At 43.1% G+C, this 24070-nt stretch overlaps 3 protein-coding genes across 7 annotated transcripts in view; 2 read left to right on the top strand and 1 right to left on the bottom strand.

Moving 5' to 3' along the window:
* The window catches only part of shroom1 (shroom family member 1), a 65618-nt gene extending 60746 nt beyond the window's left edge, over positions 1-4872 (top strand). For all 4 annotated transcript variants that reach the window (XM_080749858.1, XM_080749857.1, XM_080749856.1 and 1 more), the window contains one exon: positions 1364-4872. In XM_080749858.1, coding sequence (XP_080605984.1) covers positions 1364-1618 — 255 coding nt within the window. In that variant the 3' untranslated portion in view covers positions 1619-4872. The remainder of the gene's footprint in view (positions 1-1363) is intronic.
* A 5938-nt stretch (positions 4873-10810) lies between these two features.
* Positions 10811-12325, bottom strand: sowahaa (sosondowah ankyrin repeat domain family member Aa; the record flags this gene model as incomplete). The annotated part of the gene is made up of 1 exon (XM_080749475.1): positions 10811-12325. One exon carries the CDS (start codon positions 12323-12325, stop codon positions 10811-10813), a length of 1515 nt encoding a protein of 504 aa, XP_080605601.1.
* A 4269-nt stretch (positions 12326-16594) lies between these two features.
* septin8a (septin 8a) overlaps positions 16595-24070 on the top strand; it is a 61997-nt gene continuing 54521 nt past the window's right edge. For both annotated transcript variants that reach the window (XM_080748600.1, XM_080748601.1), the window contains exon 1: positions 16595-16734. In XM_080748600.1, the coding sequence (XP_080604726.1) occupies positions 16705-16734 (30 nt within the window). In that variant the 5' untranslated portion in view covers positions 16595-16704. The remainder of the gene's footprint in view (positions 16735-24070) is intronic.

Genomic DNA, 24070 nt, shown 5'->3' on the forward strand with positions numbered 1-24070 from the left:
ATAACTAGCATTACTGTATATCCTTTTCAGATAGGACAAACGTGACCTGCTGTCTATACTTTTATAAATAATAGATGTTTCACTCTAGTCGGTGTTATTATTTTGTCAACCGAGGACACATGTTGTGCTGGCCCATCCCATGTGTTTTCATTTTGCACTTCCTCCACTTGCTGTCACAATTGTTCCCAAATGGGACTCGATTTTTCCTGAATTCACTGCTGAACTGGGTCACAACAATTACCATTACACGTGTGAATGCGTCATTTGAAGCCACTCTAATGTCTTTGCCCGGCTTTGTTTCTAGCTGGAACACTGTGTGTTGTTTTTGCATCCACCGTTTTATTTTTCAGCATCCATTTATGTCTGCATGGGACACCTTAGATGTTCTGATCTTGCACAGTGAAAGGGCTCTTTGTGAATGCCGTGTCAAACAACGGTGCACACTGAGGGCTTGTTAGGAGCTCATTTGCTTTCTTGCTGTTATCAGCAACAACTGGTGGAAGTATTTACACTGACTCACCGAAACTCCAGCCCGGTTTCGATGACATTTGTATCTACCCTGCCCTCTGTTGACAATATGAAATACTGCACCTCTTTTTTTCCTCTCTTGTGGACATAAGCTCAGTAGTATGAGCTTCACAACTGACATGTTTTTGCTCTCCGTTACAGCTGCTTGTGATAAAATACCTTTCACCCAAAACACAACAATCTGGTTGTTAAATATTAATCTGCGTGATGTGATCCACAAGGACCGTAGTTTTAAAATCTCTTGGACTGAATAACTAAGAAGTTAACCTTTTCGGTGGAGGGTGTCTATGAGTCTATGAGTTAAACGGCACGCATGGTGACCGTGTGCCACTCCTGTTGCAGGACGACTGCTGGCATTTTAAGTGAAAGTTACTATTCTGACCATATGGTTGCAAGACTACAACATGATCTAATCCAGTGGTTCTCAACCTTTTCCTCCCCCCAAAATAATCATATTTTAACTGGGGACGCCCCACCCTGACGAGCACTAAGAGTTCAGGCATTACATTTTGTACAACATGGTTCTATTGTGAAAATAGCAGATCTGCATGCTCACAGTTTATCTATTTTCACAGTTTCTTCCACCAATATTTGACTATTTGGCCAATGTTTCATTTGTCATTTTAGAGGTCCTTAAATTGTCACTTTAGAAATGTACATATACCCTCTTCTACACACTTAAACGTTATGTTGGTTTGTTTACTCTTGAGTGAGAAAACAATGTTGCACATTAAGCTAGTCATCCGGGGACCCCCCAAAATAATTTGATCTAATCAGTGGAACATGGTGCATGCAGCATTTTCTCTGAATCTCACTCTCTCCTCTCCGCTCCCAGGAGTCCCTGGACAACCGCCACCGGCTGCTGTGCAAGCAGAGGGACGACGCCAAAGACCTGAAGGACAACCTGGACCGCCGGGAGAGCGTGGTCTCCGGCTTCCTGTCGCGCCAGCTCTCCGCCGAGCAGCTGCAGGAGTACCGGCGCTTCGTGCAGACCAAGGCCTCGCTGCTCATCAGGCAGAAGGACCTGGACGAGAGGCAGAGGCTGGGAGAGGAGCAACTGGAGGCCCTGCGCAGCACGCTGCCTCTCTGAGGGAACAGAGAAAGGGCTGGAGGAGGGAAAAGATGATTGTCTCCTCACCTTTTTTTCCCCACAGACTTTGACCGTGCTGTGTACAGCAGTAGTTTGTCAAAAAGATGTACTCCCCAGAGACATGATGGGACATAGAGAGGGGCGAGTTGCTGCGATGATGGCTCCCTATTTCTGCCCCTTTGCAGACAGTAATCAAGAAACTCGCGTAGAGGTTGATGCGCAGGAGTCTTGCCGTCCTCGTTGCGAACTTGTGATGTACAGTACGTCGCTTCCCTTCTGCTCCACTCTCAGTCCCAATTGATGGTAAAGAATCCAAACTCCTCTACAACACCTTTTTCAACTAACAAATCCCCACAATGTCCCAAGACCAGACATCCCCTTGATGTCAGCGTGTAATCCACTGAAACACTCTCCCTCCTTCCCTCCCTCCCAAGGTCCAAGGCTGTGGTCAGCCGGCACAATCGTCCGCACATCGGAGAAACCGTTTCTCACTTCCATTGCGTCCACACGTCCAGTAGTCCAGTTAGTACTTTAACCACTTTAACCCCGGTGTTCCTATTTTGATCATGTCAATTCTTTTGGCGAAGGTTACAAAACCAACGTGTCGCACAACTGGACGACAGTATAGCTCAGGAGGTGGAGCGGCCGCTTGGGAATCGGATGGTTCCCGGTCCGATCCCCGTCTTCTCCTGGGTTAGTGTCGAAGTGTCCTTGAGCATTACACTTGACTTAACCCCATAACTGCTCCCGATGAGCAGGCTGGTGCCTTGCATGGTTTCCTCCATCGTCAGTGTGTGAATGGGTTTATGTAAAGCACATTGTGAAGCGCTTTGTATAAAAGACGCTGTTTAAATAATTTACCATTTTTACCGACGTTGCGTCGTGGCGCGTTGTGAGCTTGTAGATTGGCTATTTTTGAAATAATTTAGAACATGTTTGTGGTTCAGTGGTTAAAGAGAGGCTAATGCTATGTTTCTGTGTGCCTTGATGTTTTGTTGTTGCTGTGGAATGACACTTAAGGCTGCTGTGTTGAGACTTCTGTATTCCCCCGTTAATGCTGTTTCAGTTGATTGTCCGTTAATTTCCATAACATTTTGAGTGTTACGGTCCTTTGCCTTCTGACTTGTGGAGACCCATCATAAGCTTTAAGATTGTATCTTGACCTGGGAGAGGAATAGCAGGTTCTCACCCACTGAGTTTTGCATGCCGGCGAACCAGTCGAGCCTGACAACTGTACTGTATGTACTGTACTGTACTGTGTCATCTCCATTACGATGTACATGTAGACATACGGTAGAAGACCTTTTATAATGTTCTTTCTTAATTTTTTATATATATATATATATATACATATTTCAAATTGACGCACTATAGATATGAAAAACCAAAAAAGGTGAATGAAAAAAGCACTTTGTGATGATATGTAAAATGCACAGACATTTCCTGAAATCAAATTTGTTTTGGAAACTGTTTAAACTTTAAACTAAGCCTTATTCCTTGTAATGTTGTTTTGTTTTCTTTTTCTTTTTTTTTTTTCTTCTTTTTTTATAGGAATATTGAAAGGTGTTGTACTAAAAAAGGACGTAGGCACATCGGGCAAAGCTGAGGACTGTTTGTTTTGTTTGCGGCAAATGTTGTAATTCAAGTTATTAAGTCTTGATAGTTCCGTCTGGACATAGTTCCACTTGCAATTTGGAGATAAACCAATTCACTCGGATCAAAAGTAAGAAATTATGATATCACACTCATTTCTTTCAGTGTCCTGAAAGACATAAGCGGTACATGAAATATGTTTCTTTGAAAACTAACAAAGGTCTCCAAAATACATTTTAAGTGTCTCAAACAATGTTCTTTTCTACCCACTACTTCCATAACTTAATAGGCCCCTTGTGTCCTTAAGCCCAATATCTTATTGTCTCGTTGACGGTAGCCAACTGTTTAAAAAGCTCTTTGTTAAATTGTTTTGAATAACAGATAATGCACTCTTAAATGAAAGACTCTTGACCCAATTTGTTTTTAATAGGATTTGAAATATGATGCATGTACCCGTCTTTATGCATTATACATTTTGTTTCATTTGTGTGCGCGTGCATGTGTGTGTGTGTGTGTGTGTGTGTGTGTGTGTGTGTGTGTGTGCGTGCGTGCGCGCTTGTGTCTGTATGCATGTGTGGGTGAACGTACAAGATATTGAATGCATAAGCGTGAATGGTGTGTGTGTGGGCGTCAGCTGGCTAGACCTCTATGTTTGCTCTAGTTTTTCGAGAAAAACAAATCCTATTAATATGCAAAAAATATCAAACTCCTTCTTTGTGGACTTGCATTCACTGGTAGGCCTTATGCTCTGCTGAATAGCATTCTTACGTGTGGGCTGTCTGTATGGTGTACTGCAGTATATTTTTGTCTTGCAACATCATAGATGCAGTCACTACAAAAGGTCAGTGTTCACTCAATAACAAAATGCCTAAATTAATCCCCTCACAAAATGTCATGGAACTGAACCTACTCCAAAATAACACGTTTTCCCCGGGGAACTTGAACGCCTCCCATCCTGAAAGAGATTTCCTTTTTCTTTTTTTTTTTTTTTATGTTTTCTGCTAAACAGTTTCACCGCCACCCCTAAACATTTCTTTGGAGATTTACGTCTCTGTCCGTTTTTTTCAGTTTGCTAAACAAATGTCTGTTTGTTTTGGCCATTGTTCAGACGCAGGGCTGCGGGGGTTTAGTTACTCTCTCGTGTCTTTCCCTATAGCCTGGCGGAATTCCTCAGGCATGCAAAAGACCAACACTTTGAAGAACAGGCAGTGAGAGAGAGAGAGAAAATGGTCGAGTTGAGTGAGAAAACTTCCTCAAAGGAACGGCTCATGTTCTGAAACATTCCTCTTGCTGTGTTAACATAGAACTTTGTAACTTCTCAAGTCATTGTCTTTTTTCTCCCATTCATCATGTTGGTCCAAACAGTATTGGGAGATGGATACAGGAGATGTTGTTTAGGCCAGGGATAGGGGGTTATGGTCTTTAGCTAGAATAATCAAGGGAGGAGAATGATACAACTATATGCTGTCTTCAATTGGATTTCAATCTGCCCCAGATGTTGCGACAGCAACACAAGACATTTCTTCGTAATTCCTTTTATCGACTGTGCTCTCTGATGATGAGTTTCCATGTGTGTGTGTTTTTGTGTTTGTTATCTTGTGCTTCCTTGGAGTTGTGAATTCCATGTTTGTAATATTGTGAATAAATTAAGCTCTCTCGTCTTCCTGGTGATTTCATTTAGCTTTTTTTAACAATACGGTTAAATTAAATTATCTTACTCACTCATTCATGTTCCATGAACCACAATATAATGCTGAGGCATATGACCCCTGATCAGCACATACCTCAATACTTAGCATTCCTCTTCTACTTAAAGGTTTGAACTGAAGGCATTTGTTTCTCCCAGAGGAATCTGTATTATGTGCCTGTATTAAGTTGTTGGTCATTCTCAGCTCTTCAATGCCCCCTGCAGGTACACCTATACTATGCTGGTTATGAGAACTACCATAAGTGCATAGTCAGTGTATCACTGAACCATACTGACAACCTTCAGCTCTTGCTTCCTGTGTGAGTGAGTTACTGTGGGAATGTAACTGGATATTGGCACAGTAAAGGGAGAGATGGACAATTGAGCAATAGCAGTGGTTGAAAAGGTACTGAAATTCTTTACCTTAAAGTATCAATACTGCAACATAGAAATACTTTTACAGACTTTAAGTAAAAGTCTGTACTGTGAGTGAGTTACTATGGGAATGTGACTGGATAGGCACTATAAAGGGATGGATGGACAGACATAAAAGGCTGGAATTCAAAATGTACTTGAGTAAAAGTACAAAAGAATTGGAATAAAAATGTACATAAAGTACCAAAAGAAGTAGTCATTGTGCAGAAGGTCCCATTTCACAAGTTCAAAATGTATAAAGATCTTTTGAAAATAGCAGATCTACAAGACAAGTTCACAATGTGTTGCATCGCAACACATTGTGACCTTGTAGACAAATAGGGCTGAAGTGGTTAATGTTTTGTAATGATCAAAATCTACAAATTAACTAACGTTTTTATATAATTGTAGCGGATTAGAAGTACAATATTTGTTTCTGAGATGTAGTGGAAATACTACAGTAAAATACAAAGCACTTAAGTAGAGTAAATGTAATTAGTTACTTTCCACCACTGGTCCTATGTGGGATTTCTACCGCTCGGCATCCCGATCAGGGGTCAGACTCAGTGGTCAGGGTCAGAACAGAAAAGTAGGGAGACCACTACCAACCACTGCAGATCTACTAGTAGTAATGTATTAATACTGCTGCCATACCATACAGATTTTCATTCAAATAAGTTCAACATTGATGCTATAACTCTGAGAGTGTAAGAACTGACTCAGATTTTATATCTTATTACAGCATTGTTAATTGTTTATGTCTGTGCACTGTTAGTGGTTCCCAAACTATTTAGCTCGAGACTCAAAAGAGAAATTAGATGTTTGCCTGGGACCCTGCTATTTCATCACTACTTCTTAAACATTTGTTTTGTAATTTATGGAAATTGTTTTTTTTTTTCTTCTTTTTTTTTCCCAACAGAAAATGAAAGGCTATTTACTGTTTGGGAGACAGTGGTGTACTGTACTGAAGCATCCCATATAGCCTGTAGTAGGACTCCTTATATGGGCCTCACTGTGTGGACATGATAGCTGCATATTCTGGCCAGCCGATCTCAACTCTCAGAGAAAGGATTCATCCCCGGGGTGTTGAAGAATGCAGACAGTGGCTGGGACATGTGTGATGAGTCAAACTGATCGGCAGTGCGATAGCGGAGGAAAACGAACCCCTCTGTTTGTACGAGAGGAGAGAAATATTTGTCTAAAGAAACTGTGAGAACCTCCAAAGACGTGTACAGTAGTAATAATTGTAAATGTTTGGCTTTCAAAGATGTATACAGACTAGAGTCTTATAGGGAGGATGTTAATAACCCCAAACTATTTGAAAATGTAAAGATGGGTTTTGGAACTTTTTCCACTACCGAGAGGAATTCAAACGTTTTTATTTTCCCAGAGTTGTATTTTGTAAAAGAGCAGCAGCAAAACAGCAGCAAATAATCCTTCCATGATTGACAGGGTGTTTTAACTGCAGAAGCCTGTCCCCCCACCCATAATAACTCTACTGATCTCCTTCATGCTTCTCCGGCCTTGTTTGCGTGCAGTCAACAACGGTGGAATGCTGCCCAGTTTGTTTGTGAACAACAACGAACGAGCGATTATATAAGCCGAGGGATGAATGTCACTCAGAAGGGAGAAGATCAGTGGTAGAAAATGTACTCGCATAGTAAAAGTCTGGATTTTTTAAATAGCAGATCTACAAGCTCACAATGTGTCGCGATGCTATTTTGGTACATTTTGGCTATTTCCAAATGGCCAAAATGTATATAAGGCTGATATAGGGCTGGTATGTTTTGTAATAATAATCGAAATATACAAAGTAGTTAGACTAAAGTTTTCAAATAATTAAAAGAGTAAAAGTAGGTTACAATATATGCCTCTGAGATGTAGTGAACTCAAATGACAGAAAATTGGATATAATCCAGTAAAGTAAGAAATACAATTGTATTTGAGTAAATGTACTTAGTTACACCACTGCTCAGAAGGGAGAAGATGAATAAAAAAAGACAGCGTTTCATGTTGCCGTGCAGTGGCGTCAGTTCAGCAAAAGCTAAGGTATGGCAACTGGCATGATGACTTTATTTTTATTTTTTTTCCCCTGTAGCCAAGGTATGGCAGCTGCCATACCCAATTGATGCCTCTGTTGGCGTGTGGCAAAGGAAAGCCCAGGAGGAAACAAAGTGACACTGGAGAGCACCCTCTTAATCTGATTCCCAAAGAAAGGACATGAAACACAATGGCATTTCCACGTGGGGATCTCTGAGCATGTCAAGATCAGACAGAAAACGTGGTAATCCTACGGTAATTTACAGCGCCGACGGCACTGTAAAATGCTGCTGAAGCCAAGCAGCTCACTGAGAGAACACTCCTCCAGACAAGAAACTGGAAAGAACATGACTGTCCCTCCCGTCTCTCTGTGGGAAGAACACAGCAATCTTCACATCAAGATGGAGTTGTGTGTCACATGGTGTGTGTGTGCGTGTGTGCGTGCGTGCGTGCGTGTGTGTGCGTGTCCTTCTTGCCAGTGGCCTAGTGGTAAATAAAACAGCACGACAAACTATGCACTTCACTCAACACCACAAGCCACAGTATAGCCTTTGACCAGCATTATAAATAGAGAGCTAGTGTATGCCTAATATTTGTAGTAGTACAGCATCGGTTTGTGTTTCTGAACATTCCATAGGCCTAATGTATACCATTATATACAGTAGGTGTATAACAAACATCACTAAAGTGGATGTTCACCCGTGAAAGTGTGATTTACTCTATGCCTCTCGTCCTCCCTGACCTTGTATTTCTCCTCTTCTCTCCATCCCTGCCCTGCTGATGACGACAACGACAGCAGATGGGAACATTTTGCTTCAACAGGCCCTGAGGCCTGTGTTTGTGTGTGCGTGCGTGCGTGCGTGCGTGCGTGCGTGTGTGTGTGGTTGCGGGGGGGAGGACTAGCTTGACGTAACAGTGTTATGCTGCCGGGTAAATTACATCATGAGTCATGACAGACTCACAGACATCAAGAGAGAGAGAGAGAGATACAAAGTCGTAGATAGGATTAGAGAAAGAGGGAAACAGAGGAGCCTAAATAAATGAAGGGCAGACAACGACACAACAGAGGCCTACTGTGAGACACATTTGATTCCTGATGGCTCCTCTCATCTCCTTGTTCCCTCTTTCTGACAGTACTGGTGTTACTTCTGTACAGTAATGAACGTGTTGTGGACCCAGCACCCGGCACTGAGTGGGATCATCTGCTGAGGAGAAGTGACAGGCAGGGACACACACACACACACACACACACACACACACTGTAAAATCGAACCTCTGTTCGAAGTGGAGCTGTGTGTGTGTGTGTGTGTGTGTGTGTGTGTGTGTGTGTATTGCAGTTGATGCTCAGGGCAGGCTAGACTCAACAGCACCTCTCTGGTCACCCAGGGTTACTACATACAGGCTACATACAGACCCACAGACCCACCCACATACCCACATACCCACATACCCACATACCCACCCACATACCTACACACACGGCCACGTATAGGGAGCTTGTGTTCCACACAGCTCCAAAAATGAAGAGAAAAAGAGACCCACTTCATGCACAGGAAGTGTTCCTCTCCTCATCTGTCTGTCGCCTGCCAGCTCCTGTGATGACATTAGCACGCTTTACCAGGCAGTTATTGATGTTGCCCCCTCTCTCTCTCTCTCACACACACACACACGCACGCACGCACGCACACACACACACACACACACACACACACACAAACACGCACGCACACACACACACACACACACACACACACACACACACACACACACACACACACACACACACACACACACAACACACACGCACGCACGCACACACGCACACAATCACACAGGCACACACACACATTCCAAGACAGGCCGTCAGTCAGTCATCTGACTATACTCCCTCGGGGTCTCTCAGCTGTCTCAACAAGCCCGTCGATGGATGCGAGCCATAATTTCAGAGCTGATCTTGGCACTCGCTGAGATCTATGTAGCACCTGTAGCCGTGTACACAACACAATTCATCCCTTTCAAGTGGGATGTGCGCTCATTCCTGTTATTCAGTGATTAATTTGAGATCCCCCTAATTATTTATGATCTTCAGCATTGTTAATCATTAATCAGCAACGAGCATAGCAATGAGAAATCCAAGTCACTCAAAGGAAAGATAGTGGATTTGTTTCTTTAGTAATGGTTTATTTAAACCAACAGTCAACAGATCCTTACAGTTAGATTTTCTCTCTCTCTATCTCAGGCCTTTGGAGATATACTGTATCAAGAGAATAACCACATATCTATTTAATCTTAGTGATTTCATGTAGATTAACACAATGGGGAAGAAGTACATTCTTCTTAATGTTCTGTTCAAACAGTAATGCAGAGATTTTGCTCAATGAAGATTTGCAGAAAAAGTATGTATAATCTCGCTATTGATGCATCATGTTGTGAACTGTATGAGAATACATGCCCACAATGCAGAATGGACATTTAAACAACACGTTAAACATACATGCAAGACACTAATGATTGTGAAATGTGAATAGAAACAGATCTGCTTGCTACAGTACTTCCTTCAATAAGTTATGGAATGCATAAATTCATAATCAGCTTATAATCACAATAGGTTATGCAGTTCATAGACATGGCACCACGGAATGGACAATGAAAGCTCAGCCCAGTGTGAAACACGTTTTGTCTGTTCGATCTTAAGTGCTTTGTGCAGTTCATTTTGTTGTCAACAACAAAAACGGAGTGTTGTGAAATGATAACATCTAACATTCTCCAGCTATAAATTCTCTTTTTGTGCTTTTCGATCAGTGTCACAACATTAGAATAAAACAGACTGGGCCTTATACAATGACACAATGGCTCGCACATTTTTCAACTATAATATATACTAACCAACTAACCATATATATATACAGTAGCCTATATATTTGTATAGAAAGGCCTAAACAGGGACTGGGGTCGCAAATTAGCCTTGGCTATAAACCCCATATACAATGCAACAGTTTCACGTTTTTATAACTTGATACATTGTTTTTTGTATTGTCCCTGTCAAATAAACATATAAATAAAAAAGATGATTCAGTCTCTCTCTTTTGTGCTTTTCGGGTTAATGCCAGTGTCCCAACATTAGTATAAAGAATAAAGAAAATAAGGATAGGGACAGGATAAGGACAGAGATATCCCAAATACCATAATCCATAGGTCTTGATGAAACAGAATATTTCATTGTGGCTTTCTTCACCGCTGGACGTTCAATTCAGAATACGGTAAAAATCACAACTGAGGACGACCTAGAGATAGAGACCATAAGAAAAGAATCCCTCCTTCTCTACGTGGCGATAATTTAGATAAATAAAAGTCAATTTGTTATTCAAAGGCTCTTGTATCATGGAAATAAGATGGCTAGTGGCCAGAGCCCTGAGACTACATCAACACAACACATACTGACATGACTATGGGTTACTTTAGGAGCCACTCTCCTCCCTCTCCTCTCTGGGGTCATCGCTCAGAGAATAGATTGCTGGCCTCTGCTTGTGCTTCTTCCTGTGGCCCGTCATGTGGGGCTGGAAGAGACGACTTATCGTATGGAGACCCTTGGAGAGGTCTGGAAACAGATCCACCTCGTCCTTCTCCTGCTGGGTGCTCTCCTGAGCCGGCGGGGCCTTGGGCTCGCCCATGAGGGCCCTCACCCTCTCCGAGATGCCCTTGTGGAGGTAGTGATAGGCCCTCTTGCCGCAGTTGTCCCTCACGTTCACGTCGGCCCCGTACTCCTCCACCAGCTTGGCCAGTATGAACTCCTGGTCGTGCAGCGCTGCGATGTGTAAAGGAGTGTAGCCGCCGTGTGTTTTGGCATTGATGTCAATGTCGGCACCTCTGTGCCTGGATATGTCGATCATCTTAGACAGAATGTCACTGTTCCCACACTTGGCCGCCCAGTGCAGAGCGGTGAACCCCGACATGAAGTCCCTCTTCTCGGCCAGCTGGTGGTCGTTCAGCAGCATGCCGTACACCTGGCTCCAGTGGCCCGCGGCCGACTTGACCAGCCACTCGTGCTCGGACTGCTCCAGGGGAACCGCCGAGGGGCCTCTGCTGCTGCTGCTGGACTCCTTGGGCTCCTCGGAGGGCTTGGTGCTCTTCACTGACCTCCTGGGCTGAGGGGAGCTCAGGTTGGAGCTCTCCACCGAGGGCTTCCTCTTGTTGTGCCTGGAGGAGTCGTGTGGGTCCGATGTGTCTGGGTTGGGTTTCTCCGGGGGGTCGTCCGAGTCGGAACCTTTCAGTCTGTGTATTTCTATCTTAGTGGGGGCACACCTCAGAGGCAGAGCAAAGGGTTTGCTGTGTGTGGCAGTAGTGGCGGCACTGGTCTTATTGAAACCCATAGACTTTCCACTTGGATGACTTATTTCCCTTTTTGCATCAGAGTCCTGGACTATGTCAAAATACAGGGCTCTTTTGGGTTTTAAATTAAAATCCCCACATCTTTGCAATGCCAGTGCTATAGGAGAAGTAGGAGAAGAAGAAGGCAATTCTGCGGGTGTGAGTGGCTCGTTTTCATTGGAATTACCTTCGACTTCTTCCTGGGAACTCTCACAAACAGATGTCTCCCCTGCGGCAGTGTTGTCTTCGTCAGCAGCGGTGCGTGCAGGTGACTGGTGCTCCTGTGCGGGCAGTGCGGCCACCGGGAGCACAGCCTCTCCATTTTCACTGTTCTTTTCCGAATGACGTTCCTCCTCCTCGCTATTTCGGCTCTCCTTCAGCAGGTGATTGTACTTTTTCCTGACCACGACATACTTGTCGCCGTCGATCTCTTTCACGACGGCGACGTCGTTGACGATCGTCTTGAAGAGCTCCCTGTTGCGCTTTTTCTCAGCGTGATCGGCGCAGTTCACTGCACCTTTGAACTTAGCCAAGAAGTCGGAGTTCTTCACCTTGCCCCCTTCCTCTATCAACAAGGACAGGATCTCTTCTTTAGTCACCGCCATGACGACTGTCTAAAAAGCTATAGACTATATAAAATGTGTTTTTCTACCAGAACAATATAGCAGGTGGTGCTGCTGCTGTGTAGAATAGAAATCCTTTGTCATACAGTAGCTGTAGCGCACCTCCACCTACCTGACGTAGGTAGGTTTACCTGTGTGTGTGACTCCGTCCCACTGCCTGCTGGTTCCGGCAGGAAAACGCAGACGTGGAAATGATTTGAATAATTTATGCAGGTCTACACTCTGGTCTGGTGGACATGAACTCACCGACAGTGACAGTCTAACTAACACACATAGCTATTTGTTTCTACCAGGACAATGTAGGCTAGCTAGCTTATAATAATGTAATAACATAACATCCAAATAACAAAAGTTAGCCTTGTATGTTTTAATGAATGAATGAATGCATGAATGAATGAATGAACGAACGAACGAACGAACGAACGAACGAATGAATGAATGGATGGATGGATGGATGGGTGGGTGGATGGATGGATGGATGGATGAATGAATGAATGAGTGGGTGGGTGAGTGAGTGGGTGAATGAATGAATGAATGAAAGAACTATCCTTAACACCATGCAGAAATCCCCCCACCCTAATTGTTTACTCTTCATTTGTTGCTGTTGATCAATGATGATGTGACTTGTTTATTGTTGTATAAGCGAATAAGCCTATTGTATGTCTTTCTTTGTCTTGATTAATTGAATACACAGGACCAATTAGCCCATATGGCTTGTTGTGTTATCCTTTTAGCAATCGTTGTAATATTGTACCACTGAGGCTATATTGCAGCTGTTAATACAGCCTATTCAATCAATCAATCAATCAATCAATCAATCAATCAATCAATCGCAATTCATGGATAGCCTACATGTAGCCTATAGGCGCTCTACAGACGGACAGCGGTTGCCGCCGGGGCTCCCGCTTGGATCTGCGAGGACCGCGCCGCGGTGATACACTAACACACTCGCTCTTTGAGTAAACGCTGCGCGGTATTTCACAAAGATGAACACAATCCATCTCTCGCCGCCCGCGTACGCATGCACAAACGAGCACGCTCGCGGGGATTTTCACGGGACTGCGCCCGCTCTCCTCGCCGCCCCAAAACTTCGCTGCGCGGCTGAAAAAGCCGCCCGCCTCCCATTGAAAATGAATTACTAGCAGGCGGTGACCGCGTACCGTCTGGAATCCCCTTATATCTTTGCAACATTTCTTGTAGCTAAGCTTAAATACAGTAGGGCAAACTAAATTATTATTATTATTATTATTATAATGCTATTATTATACCTATTTTACTATGTCTATTGCTCTATCATATCACCATGAATTCCAAAGGTGTGATTTCATTATAAGTCGGAGCTACTAAGACTAAGAACAACACAAATGAAACAAGTAGGCCTAGCCAAACTAATTCTCATTATACATTTAACTTATTTTGCATCATTCAGTGATTAAATGAACTAGGCCTACACTCAAAAACTACATGTCAGTTAAGAAGAGAGCTTTGGCAACAGTGACTGCATGAGTAATGTACATAAAAGCTTTGCGTTGCAACAATATGGGCAACATTAGGCTATAAAGTAGAATTCTCATGAGACATTGCAATCGTTCCATATTTCCTCGCTCCTGTCCTGGCTTGCCATGCGCGTAGCGCCACATTCCTATGGAGTATATAGATCCCATGTTCTGGATGGCCAGTCTCGCTGTGATTGGCTGCTTGGTTGTCAAGCGTTCACGCGTGGAAACAAACGTTGTCACTCAAGTCTCAGAAGGTGCAGCCAGCTACAATTACAAATATAGCTGTTGTGTTTTTTAGACAGCAGTCATTTCTGCAGCATAGCATGGAAGAGAATGAAAGAGAATACACTCCGGTGTTGTGCCAAGGTACTTATTATCCCTGTCACAGTGTGTTTCGTCCTCCAATATAAAATAATGCACATCATGGGTCAATATAGACAGTAGAGGTCAAAAATCAACTTGACCATTATTTAAACCATGTGTGTGTGTGTGTGTGTGTGTGTGTGTGTGTGTGTGTGTGTACACAGTATATAGGCCTATAGATAGATAGATAGATAGATAGATAGATAGATAGATAGATAGATAGATAGATAACTTTATTATCCCAAGAGGGAAAATCAGTCACAAAGCAGTTTAAGGTTACAAGGTCACAGAGAAGTATGAAAAGAAAAAAATAAGTACTGTTGTGTACAGTCCTGGAAGGAGAACTACAACTACATCTTGGCACAAAGCGCTCAAAGTTTGTTCAGTCAGACTCAGTCGGTCAGGGACGTGCAGAGAATGTTAGAGAGGCAGGGGCGGATATTTCTAAAAGGGCCTTTTGGTGAAAATATCGAAAATAGCAGACCTCCAAGCTCACAATTTGTTGCGCTGCGACGCGTTGTGAGCTTGGAGGTCGGGTATTTCCGAGGCTTGATTTCTACACAGAGAGGGCAACTCTTTCAACAGAAGATGCTGCATTCAAGTTCAGGAGAGTTCGGACAAGACAATTCTCTTGAAAGCTGCCATCAGTATGGCATGGGCATTTGCATTTCTTTCACCATAGTGAAAACTGCATTCCTGGTCTGGAGAGGGCACTTTTTTACAGACGGATAAAAGGGCAGGGGCTCAAGCCCCCTTTAATGTGTATGTGTGCACATGGCCAAGTGCCTGTATAGCGCTGTCGCCTCACAGCTAAGGTCCTGGGTTCGATTCCCGCTGGGGACACTGTGGGCACTGGAGGCGCGTTCTCTCCTCCACGTCATCAGAGCCCATACCCTGTGGGGGTGGCAAAAGGGCCTTTCTGTGTAGAGTTTGCATGTTCTCCCCGTGTCCCCTTGGGTAGGTAGGCCAGGCCTACCCTCACAAAAACATGCTGTAATCCTCTATACTGCCTCCCCCTGGCCAGCCGGGGCACCTGATGGAGGGGAAAGGAACTGGTTGGAATAACGTGTTCCTCCCACGTGCTATGTCCAGTAACTCCCCTGTGTCAGGGGAAAAGAAGCGGCTTGGACTCCTCATGCATACTACTAGTGTAGAAGGAAGCATGAGGTCAATCCGTCACTTTGGTGGCAGAGGGAGTGTAGAGCCCTGGATTACATAGTAAATTGACATCGGGTGAAAAAAATGGGTTACAAAAGTCGTGGGATAAACATTTTGAAGGGATTTTTTTATATCCTATGGGGACCCCCCAAAAAATAAAAAAATAAAATTAAACAAGCCAAAAACTTTCGTGCTGCCTTTTAGTTGACCTTGTACCAGCCTTTTCCTATCCCAACCTCTAATAAAAAACAATCAATCAATCATTGGGCCCCTCATTGATTACGGAGTCCTTGTCTGGTATCGCGACGCCCCAGCTGCCTTAAAGCTAAAGCTCCAAACAGCCCAAAACAAACTAATTAGGGTTGTGCTTGGTCTCCCTCCTCTGACCCACCTTACCGAGCATCACCACGAAAGCGTGGGGTGGCTCAAAGTAGCTGACAGAGTACAGCATCTTGCAATGGGCCTGGTGTACAAGATACACTACACCTCCAAGATTCCCATGTACCTGACAAACTACTTCTTAAAGGTCAAGGATGTTCACGATCATAACACCAGAGGCAGCTCCACTAATCATCATCAGCGTAGATTTAACACTAAACAAGGCGCTAACTCGTTCTCCTGCTATACCATCAACATGTGGAACGCCCTTCCACAAGCCCTAAAGGAGAGCAAATCCCTAGCCTCCTTCAAAATTGGTATGAAAAGTCACCTTCAGACAGCAGCTACCCGTGACTTGTAAATAGACTAAGCCCCCATGCTCCCCCCCCCCTTTTTCTTTGTATTCTGCCTTTTGTATTTGATGTTATGCTTTTGAAACTGATATTATCCTAGATAAAGTACTATGTTCTATCCGTCTGTCTTTCAATGTTATATGAGATACTTAAAGTGTGGTTCCTGTGGAAATAAGCCTCGGCTTTCTAGGATCTCCTTTTAGTTGACCTTGTACCAGTGATTTGTACTGTCATGAAACTGTACTTTTTTCTATTGCAAACTTCTAATAAATTCTTCAATCAATCAATCAATCAAAACATTCTGACAGCCAGGGATACAATGTGGCAGAGCGACGTAACCCAGCATTTTAGCCAATCGCAGCGCGACTGACTGAAACGTCCCGCCGGGCCATGGGATCACGCAGACCGTACCATTCCTCCAGCAGCAGAATGGGAGTTTCCAGGAAGTGGCCATATTGTTCAGTGTGTCTGTGTATTCCAGTTCGGCAAGCAGCAGCAGCAGCAGCAGCTCAGCAGACTGAAGTGAACCAGAGACTCTGGTCAGTAGAGGCTCAGTAGTAGCTAGGCTTCTGAGTCACTCACTGTAAACACCATCCATTCCTTCAGCACCATGGCTGCCACGGACGTTGACATATTTTCTGTAAGTAAAAACACACGATCGCTTAATCGTTTAAATGGGCGTCCTGACCGAGACGATGGGATACTTTTTAGGGGGGGATTTTATTCTTCTTCTTCTTGGTAAACGTGGGTTAAAGCCTCGCATACATACTGGTGGCGTTGGCCAGCAGAGCCGAGATGGTGGTGGTGGTGGAAGTGATTTCTGGTGATGGTGAGATAGTGGTTTCATTTTAGGATGTAGAAACATCACAGTGATCACACACCATTATTAATGACTTTAACTTATTTGGGTATAAAAGCTGTTTTTTGCACATGCCAAACGGGTGTAGTTGTTGAACATAATGTTGATGTACTTAACGTTTAAGCTTCATGGAAGAATTTCACAGAGAGAGAGAGAGAGAAAGAGGGGCCCCCGCTATTCTGTTTGGATAAACTGCTAGATTGTGACGGTGACGGACTGTCTTGTCTTGTCAGTGTTGTGGCGGTTGGTTGAGCAAACATTTGAACTATGATGAGCATTGAAAAACAACCATAAGGCATGTGGTTTTGGGTGCAACTTCCTGACTGACTGACTGACTGAGTGGGGAGTGAAATGAATCATCATACTTGTCCAGTTGTAGTTAACTCATAATGCCTAAACCCTTACTATTAAGAATACTATTACATTACTTGATTAACCTGATTATAATGTAAGTTAACACTATTATGGCATGAATATCTTAACTTTCTAGAGAAGCTTGGTGATCATGTTTCAGGACCTGAAATTCAGGTATCTTTTTGTATGTGTTCCTTACTTTGAAGATGCAGATCACATTAAAGAGGCCCCTCTAGAGATTTGAGAATGGCATGCAATGCATGCTTTCATTTTCATAGTCCCATATTCAGTGCTATAAAGATCTGGGAACTGTGTCAAAAGAGAAGATAAATAAGAAAACCTTTTTAAAAGTATACATTTACATATCGTAGAAAGTAATTCTTTAACATGCATGTCATGTTCAGTTGGCTACATCAGTGTATTTGTAGAGGGGCCTGGGTGGGTGGGGGTTAACATTTATGATCCTTGAGTTGTTGAATGTTGCAGGGATAAAAGGATAGGATTACAGTAGAGCACGCTCATGGACACTCCTATCACTTATTGTCACAACACCAGTCTTGGGGGAGAGGAGGAGGAGGAGGAGTAGGAGGAGGAGGGGGTACAAGAATGTGCAAACAAGTTTGGGATACTGGCCAAGTAAGTTTCCAAAAGAGGGCTCTAAGATATTGCAGAGTGGCCATTTCTTGGATCTCTCTTTTGGAATATAAAATTAGGAAATTGATTGGTGGTGGAGGTGTGATGAATGCTGATACTGCAGCCACTGAAGGAGGCATTATGGCCTGTCTAAAGCAGTCAGTGTCTGTCTGTTATGTCTGTCTGTCTGTCTAACTGACTGACAGATTTTCTGATCTAAGTGAGACCACATTGAATAATTCACTGTTGCCTGACAGTTTGCTTTAAGGTCACACTGTTAATTATGTCTGGATATCGATGGGGATGTGCGGTTGGTTGGGTTGGCCAACACACCAATCAGGATTGGTCCTGATTGCGGTTAGTTTAGCTTGAGGTTCAGTTCTGGGTGCAGAGAGCCACATGACTCATGAGCAGATCAATATCGGCTGCTATCTAACAACGTTGTATTCTTTTCCTCATTGATCTCATTGTTGTGTGTTATTGCCTAGTGTGAGCCAGTAGATCTAGTTGTTGATATTGTTATATAATGAAATGGCCCATGGCATGTTTAACATGCTCACTGACCCTTGGGAAGATTGCCTGTATAACCATGAGGCCTGACTGCATAAAATGAAATTAGCTTCAAAAAGAAGACTTAAAACAAGCGATGCAAAACGAGGGCTTATTTGGCAAGCCTTTGCATACGAAAGCAACGGGTTTTGTGTGCAGAAGCTGAAAGTACTTCTTTAGCTATTTCTATCAGAGAGATAAAGAGTGACAGGTCAATTCATCCTGTTTTTTATCTTCTACTTGTTGTAACTAACTTGAATTGAGACATGTCTGCCATTGCATTTCCATATTGCTCTGCTAGGTGAAAGCACATTTCCTGGGTCAGAATGTGGCTCTCGTACCTGGACTCCAGTGTCATAATTCTTATTGCAATTTGTACAGAGAACAGCCTGGAGGCAAGTCTGTCATGTCATATACAGTAGGAGACGGATGAGAGGCTCTGAGCTCACTGTGTCATGAGTCAATATTCATCCATAGACTCCACGTTTTTCCACAAACACTGTGGGTGTGGGGGTTGGTAGAGTGGGGTCCAAGAGTGGAATGCAGGAAAAATAAGTATAGCAAATTATTCTTCAGGAATCAATTAAAACATTCCACTCCATTTCATTGCCAAAGTCCATAAATAGTTCTGAAAAGCACAACACAACGTGTGAGGCAAGACCGAGGAAACACTTGATACTTTTTATTCTAAAAAAGGTTATGCATGGCAGCCAGGTTATGCACAATACAATGAACATTTTTAACATTACAATGACCTGTTGAGAAATGTTTTGGCTTTTTCATTTATTGTTTAAGCGGTGCAGATCTAACCGCTACCGCTATATTGGCCACTTGGTCATTGGCAGGCACTGTGTGTTTGCTGCAGTCCTGGTTCGAACACCAAACTTTCCATTTGCCAGCACAAACAACATGGCCATGCACTTTATGTTGAAAATATGAATTTTCTCATCCAGTCTGCCACCTGAAAATGATCCAATTTGTGAGGCAGTCAAGTTATTTTAACTGAAGTGGGCCTGTTAAGCATGTTACACAACCCTAGTTAAACGAAGTGTTATAAAACAAACAACAAACAGACATCATTATTTCAAATGGTAAGACAAAGCCACTACATTCAAATGAGCTGCACTTATCCAACCTATCATGTATCAAAAATATGACGATCGACTCAAATCCTGATGCTCACTGAGAATTGTCTGAACGTGAACCAGTCTCTCCCAACGCTACAACCAGGCCATCAATGCCATAATGCTTAATTTCTATTTGCAGATTGTTACATTCATTGCACAGTGCAGGCAGGGTTTATTATATCATTTCAAGATTCACATTTTAGTCCATTCCAGTCCATTTTTCCCATTTCTCAAGGAATGTTTCTTCAAGTTCTTATACCCTGAGTATATTGGTAAATCTCTCCGTTACATATATTTCATCCACAATGCACAGCCACTGTCACGAGTTGGAGGGTCACTTTTATACCACAATCTTTCTTGTGATTTGCTGGCTGCCAGCAGCACCTTGACCTTGAATCTTGTCTCTTGTGTCAAGTTTCCTAGATACAGCACCACTTGTTTTCGGTATTTCGTATTTCAGTATCTCCTTTATTACTGACCATATATCATCCCAATATCTGTCAATTTTTGGGCAATTCCAAAATAGAAAGGACATTGTTTATAAGAAGATGTTACTAGTAGGGACGGTTCTCTATGTGCTTTGGGAGTGCCCTTGCACTGTGATAGTGACACACATTCGATCCACCCACTCACATTTTGTTAAGTCGATGTCCCTCCAGTCTGCCAGAGATGCAACTATGACTCATCTGCCATTATGGTCTCTCCTCCTTGTTAATGCGACTTAAAGTCAGCAGTTGTTGGTGTGTTGTGTCCCACAGGTGTTCACACGTTTCCATGGGGATGCTCGGCTCCGACACAGTGCACAATGTGTGAGATCTATTCAATCGTCTTCTGGGACTTTGCTATATCTATCTACGCATGCAGCAGTAAATAAGTGGCTGCAGAAGCAATGCCCTCTGTCTGTCTATGAATGGCACAGACCTTCGGTCTTCTGCCTAATTGAACCCCTGCCAAGTACACTCACTGCTGGTAACCTTTTGTTTTCCAGGTACTGGCGTGCATTATAATGATGGTGGACACGGTCATAAATCCCCCCCAAGTTGTAAAACCCTTTTCATTTTCAGTGCTGGATGTTAAATCCCAGTCAATGTTCATGGATCCAATGCTAGTGATTTGTTAATAGTGGATTTGCTGGAAGCGCTCTGTCATCCATATCAATCCATGTTGTATGACTATAGTAGAAACTGTTGTCATTACCCTCTGAGGTTTACTTGATTACACTTATTACTACTTAACCATATGAACCCTAGCGTTCCCATTCGGGGTATGTCATGATGGGCAAACGATAAGCAAAAATAGGTGAACATTTGGTGTTCAATTCAATTCAAAGGAGCTTTATTGGCGTGAGAAAACATACGTTTACATTGCCAAAGCAAATTTCACCTATGCCCCGCCTCCCAGCTATTCATTTCAATGCTTCTCAGTTGTGTTTGAAGCACCCGGAAGAACGCTCTACTTTTCTTGATTTGGGCACTCAATGTGGATGCACTAAGGTACGCAGTAGCATTAGCACGCGCAGTAGCATTAGCACGCACAGTAGCGTTTTAACGGCTATAACAGATTTGACCACCAGGTGACGGCCAGTCGGCCACTTTCAATTGGGGCATGGGTTTAAGTGGTCACAGCAAGAAGGTCCTGTGTTCTGTTCGAACCCAGCCGGGGCCCTTTCTGTGTAGAGTGTGACTGTGCATATTTACAGTATATTCATGGGGGTTTCCTCTAGCTCTGGTCCATCGCTTTCACCTCCAGCATTGCTCCCGGTGAAGCTCTGACAGACCCGTCGGGAAACGCATGGACTCGAGATTGTCGGCCCCGCCGAGCGCTCAATACTAGTGAAAATAAACAAAACCGTTTCACTACTCACCAAACCAAAGGTCGTTTTGCGCTGTTGAAAGTCTATTCTCCGCGGTGGTGAACCCCTCAGCACCCCACCCACTCTGTAAAATACATTATTTTTGTCATGAAATAAAACGCACCCACCTCGAGCCACCTAGCGGCCACTGCAGATACAATGGTTCACAACCCGGAAATAAGCGGCGGTCGAGTTGGATGCGTTTTTTTTTTTTTTATAATCAAATTTTTTATTGAGTTTACACAAGAAAATGAGTGACAGAAAAGTAATAATATACATAATATACAAACTGCAATAAAACAAATTAAAGACAAACAGAAACAATAACAAAAAGAAAAATACAAACAAAAATACGGGCGGGCGAATAGCACAATACAATATTCATACAGTTATCCATACTTATCCATACACAGTCAATTATTCAGAGTGGTATCATCTCCACACAAGGGGCAAATCAAAAGGTAAATTGAAGGAGTACAGCTGGGGCTTTCCAGACCAGGTCATCACTTCCATTATAAATCAGTGAAGCTAGATCCCTGGGCAAATAGTTTATCAGCGGCTGCCACATATCTAGAAAATCATCTTCCTTCTCTTTTAGTTTGGCACTGAGTCTTTCCATTGGCAGCACTCTGTATATTTCTCTGTACCACTGAGTCACCGATGGAGGTTTCTCCTGTATCCAGTTGAATAGAATGCATTTTCTAGCCAAACAAAGCAGCTTGTTAAGTAACTTAGCTCTTCTAGGGTCTAAAACCCCAGAATTTGATGGCAGCCCCAATAAAAATTGCCCAGGATCTTTACATATTTTAAACTTCATAATTGAACTCAGTTCTCTTGCAACACGAGACCAAAACCTTGAAATTTTGGGACACTCCCAGAAACAATGTATATAGGTACCCACCCCAGTTTTGCATTTAATGCACAGAGGAGACCTGCTGGGATCAATTTTGTTAAGGAATTGGGGCGTTCTGTGCTGTCTGTGGAGTATCCTATACTGCATCTCTTTGAATCTGTTGCTTATAAAAGTAGAGTGAGAAGATTGGATGCAATCAGACCAAAGTTCCTTATCGTACTCTGTTTGGAAGTCACTTTCCCATCTCTCCACTACCTTATCTATATTTTGTTTGTTGAAACTCAAAAAAGTATCATAGAAATATGAAATCAGACCCTTCTTCGTTGGATGCGTTTTATTTCATGGCAAAAATATTGTATTTTGTAGAGTGGGTGGGGTGCTGAGGGGTTCACCACCGCGGAGAATAGACTTTCAACAGCGCAAAACGACCTTTGGTTTGGTGAGTAGTGAAACGGTTTTGTTTATTTTCACTAGTATTGAGCGCTCGGCGGGGCCGACAATCTCGAGTCCATGCGTTTCACGACGGGTCTGTCAGAGCTTCACCGGGAGCAATGCGGGAGGTGAAAGCGATGGACCAGAGCTAGGTTTCCTCTAACACCTACTACCTAGAGTCTAGGTGCACTGGTTTCCTCCCACACCAAAAGCCATGCTTAGAAACTCCTACTCCTGCCAGAGCCCCTGTCCAAGACACAGGCTTTAGAACTGAACCTGCTTGGTCGCGGTGCTCATTGGCCTAGTAAGGATTGGTTAAATCGATGTAGTGGACTAATTTCCTCACAGCGATCAGTAAAGTATAACCTAATAATACATAAGCTAACATAGCGTAGATGTTGTAGGCCTAGGCAGTGTATGTCATTCCATTAGTCAAAACTTCACACAACTTGGCCAACTACAGATCCCTCTAAAGATTATTGAATATTGTGTAAAAAAGCATCAGATGCCATAGCTCCCCAAATCATCACTGACTGCCAAAACGTCACACTGGACTTCAAGAAACTCTGACTTCAGAAAGTTTTAATTTCTGTATTTTATAAAACCTTGTTTTGAGTGGTCTCGTGTAATATTTTGAGATATGGAATTTCATGAGCCAGCTGTATGCCATAAAAAATCTAAACAAAAAAGGTTTTGAATATATTTCAATGTATCTATTCTAGAATGTGTGAAAGTTTCAAGATTTTAATTTTTATTGAAGAAAATTAACTTTTACACAATATTCAAATTCTTTGAGAGGGCTCTGTATAATACTTTTCCAATTAATGCACTTTAACACAGGTGTCTAGTTTGTAGCATGACGTCTTGTCTTTCCCTGTGCAGTGGACCATATCAGGAAATAGGAGCTCGTTGAACATCTGTCTCGTAAAACATCCCCTTGTCTGTCGACTGTCTAGTCTTTTTTTGTCTTTCCTGTTGGGCATAACATGAGCGATGAGACTGAGCAGAAATGCAGCCATATGACGCACGTGTGTGTGTGTTGGTCTGTGTGAGACTGTAGCGCATGCATGGGTATGATAACAAACAGACAGCGACCCGTTTTTACGTTGCTTCTCATGGATGACTGATGACACGCCGAAATCTCAGCCATCTGCATTTTTACTAGACTCAGTGTTGAACCTTAACCCTACCAGCAGCATGGAGAGAATGCTCTGATGGCAAGAACAGACCAGGGCAAAACATAAAGGGTGAGGCTGAGGCAGGAGACGGTCAAAACCTCAATATCCTGAAATACTGCGTACTTCCCGAAGTTCCTTT

This window comes from Nannobrachium achirus (assembly GCF_963921795.1).
Source record: "Nannobrachium achirus genome assembly, chromosome: 19".
Classification (NCBI taxonomy): domain Eukaryota; kingdom Metazoa; phylum Chordata; class Actinopteri; order Myctophiformes; family Myctophidae; genus Nannobrachium; species Nannobrachium achirus.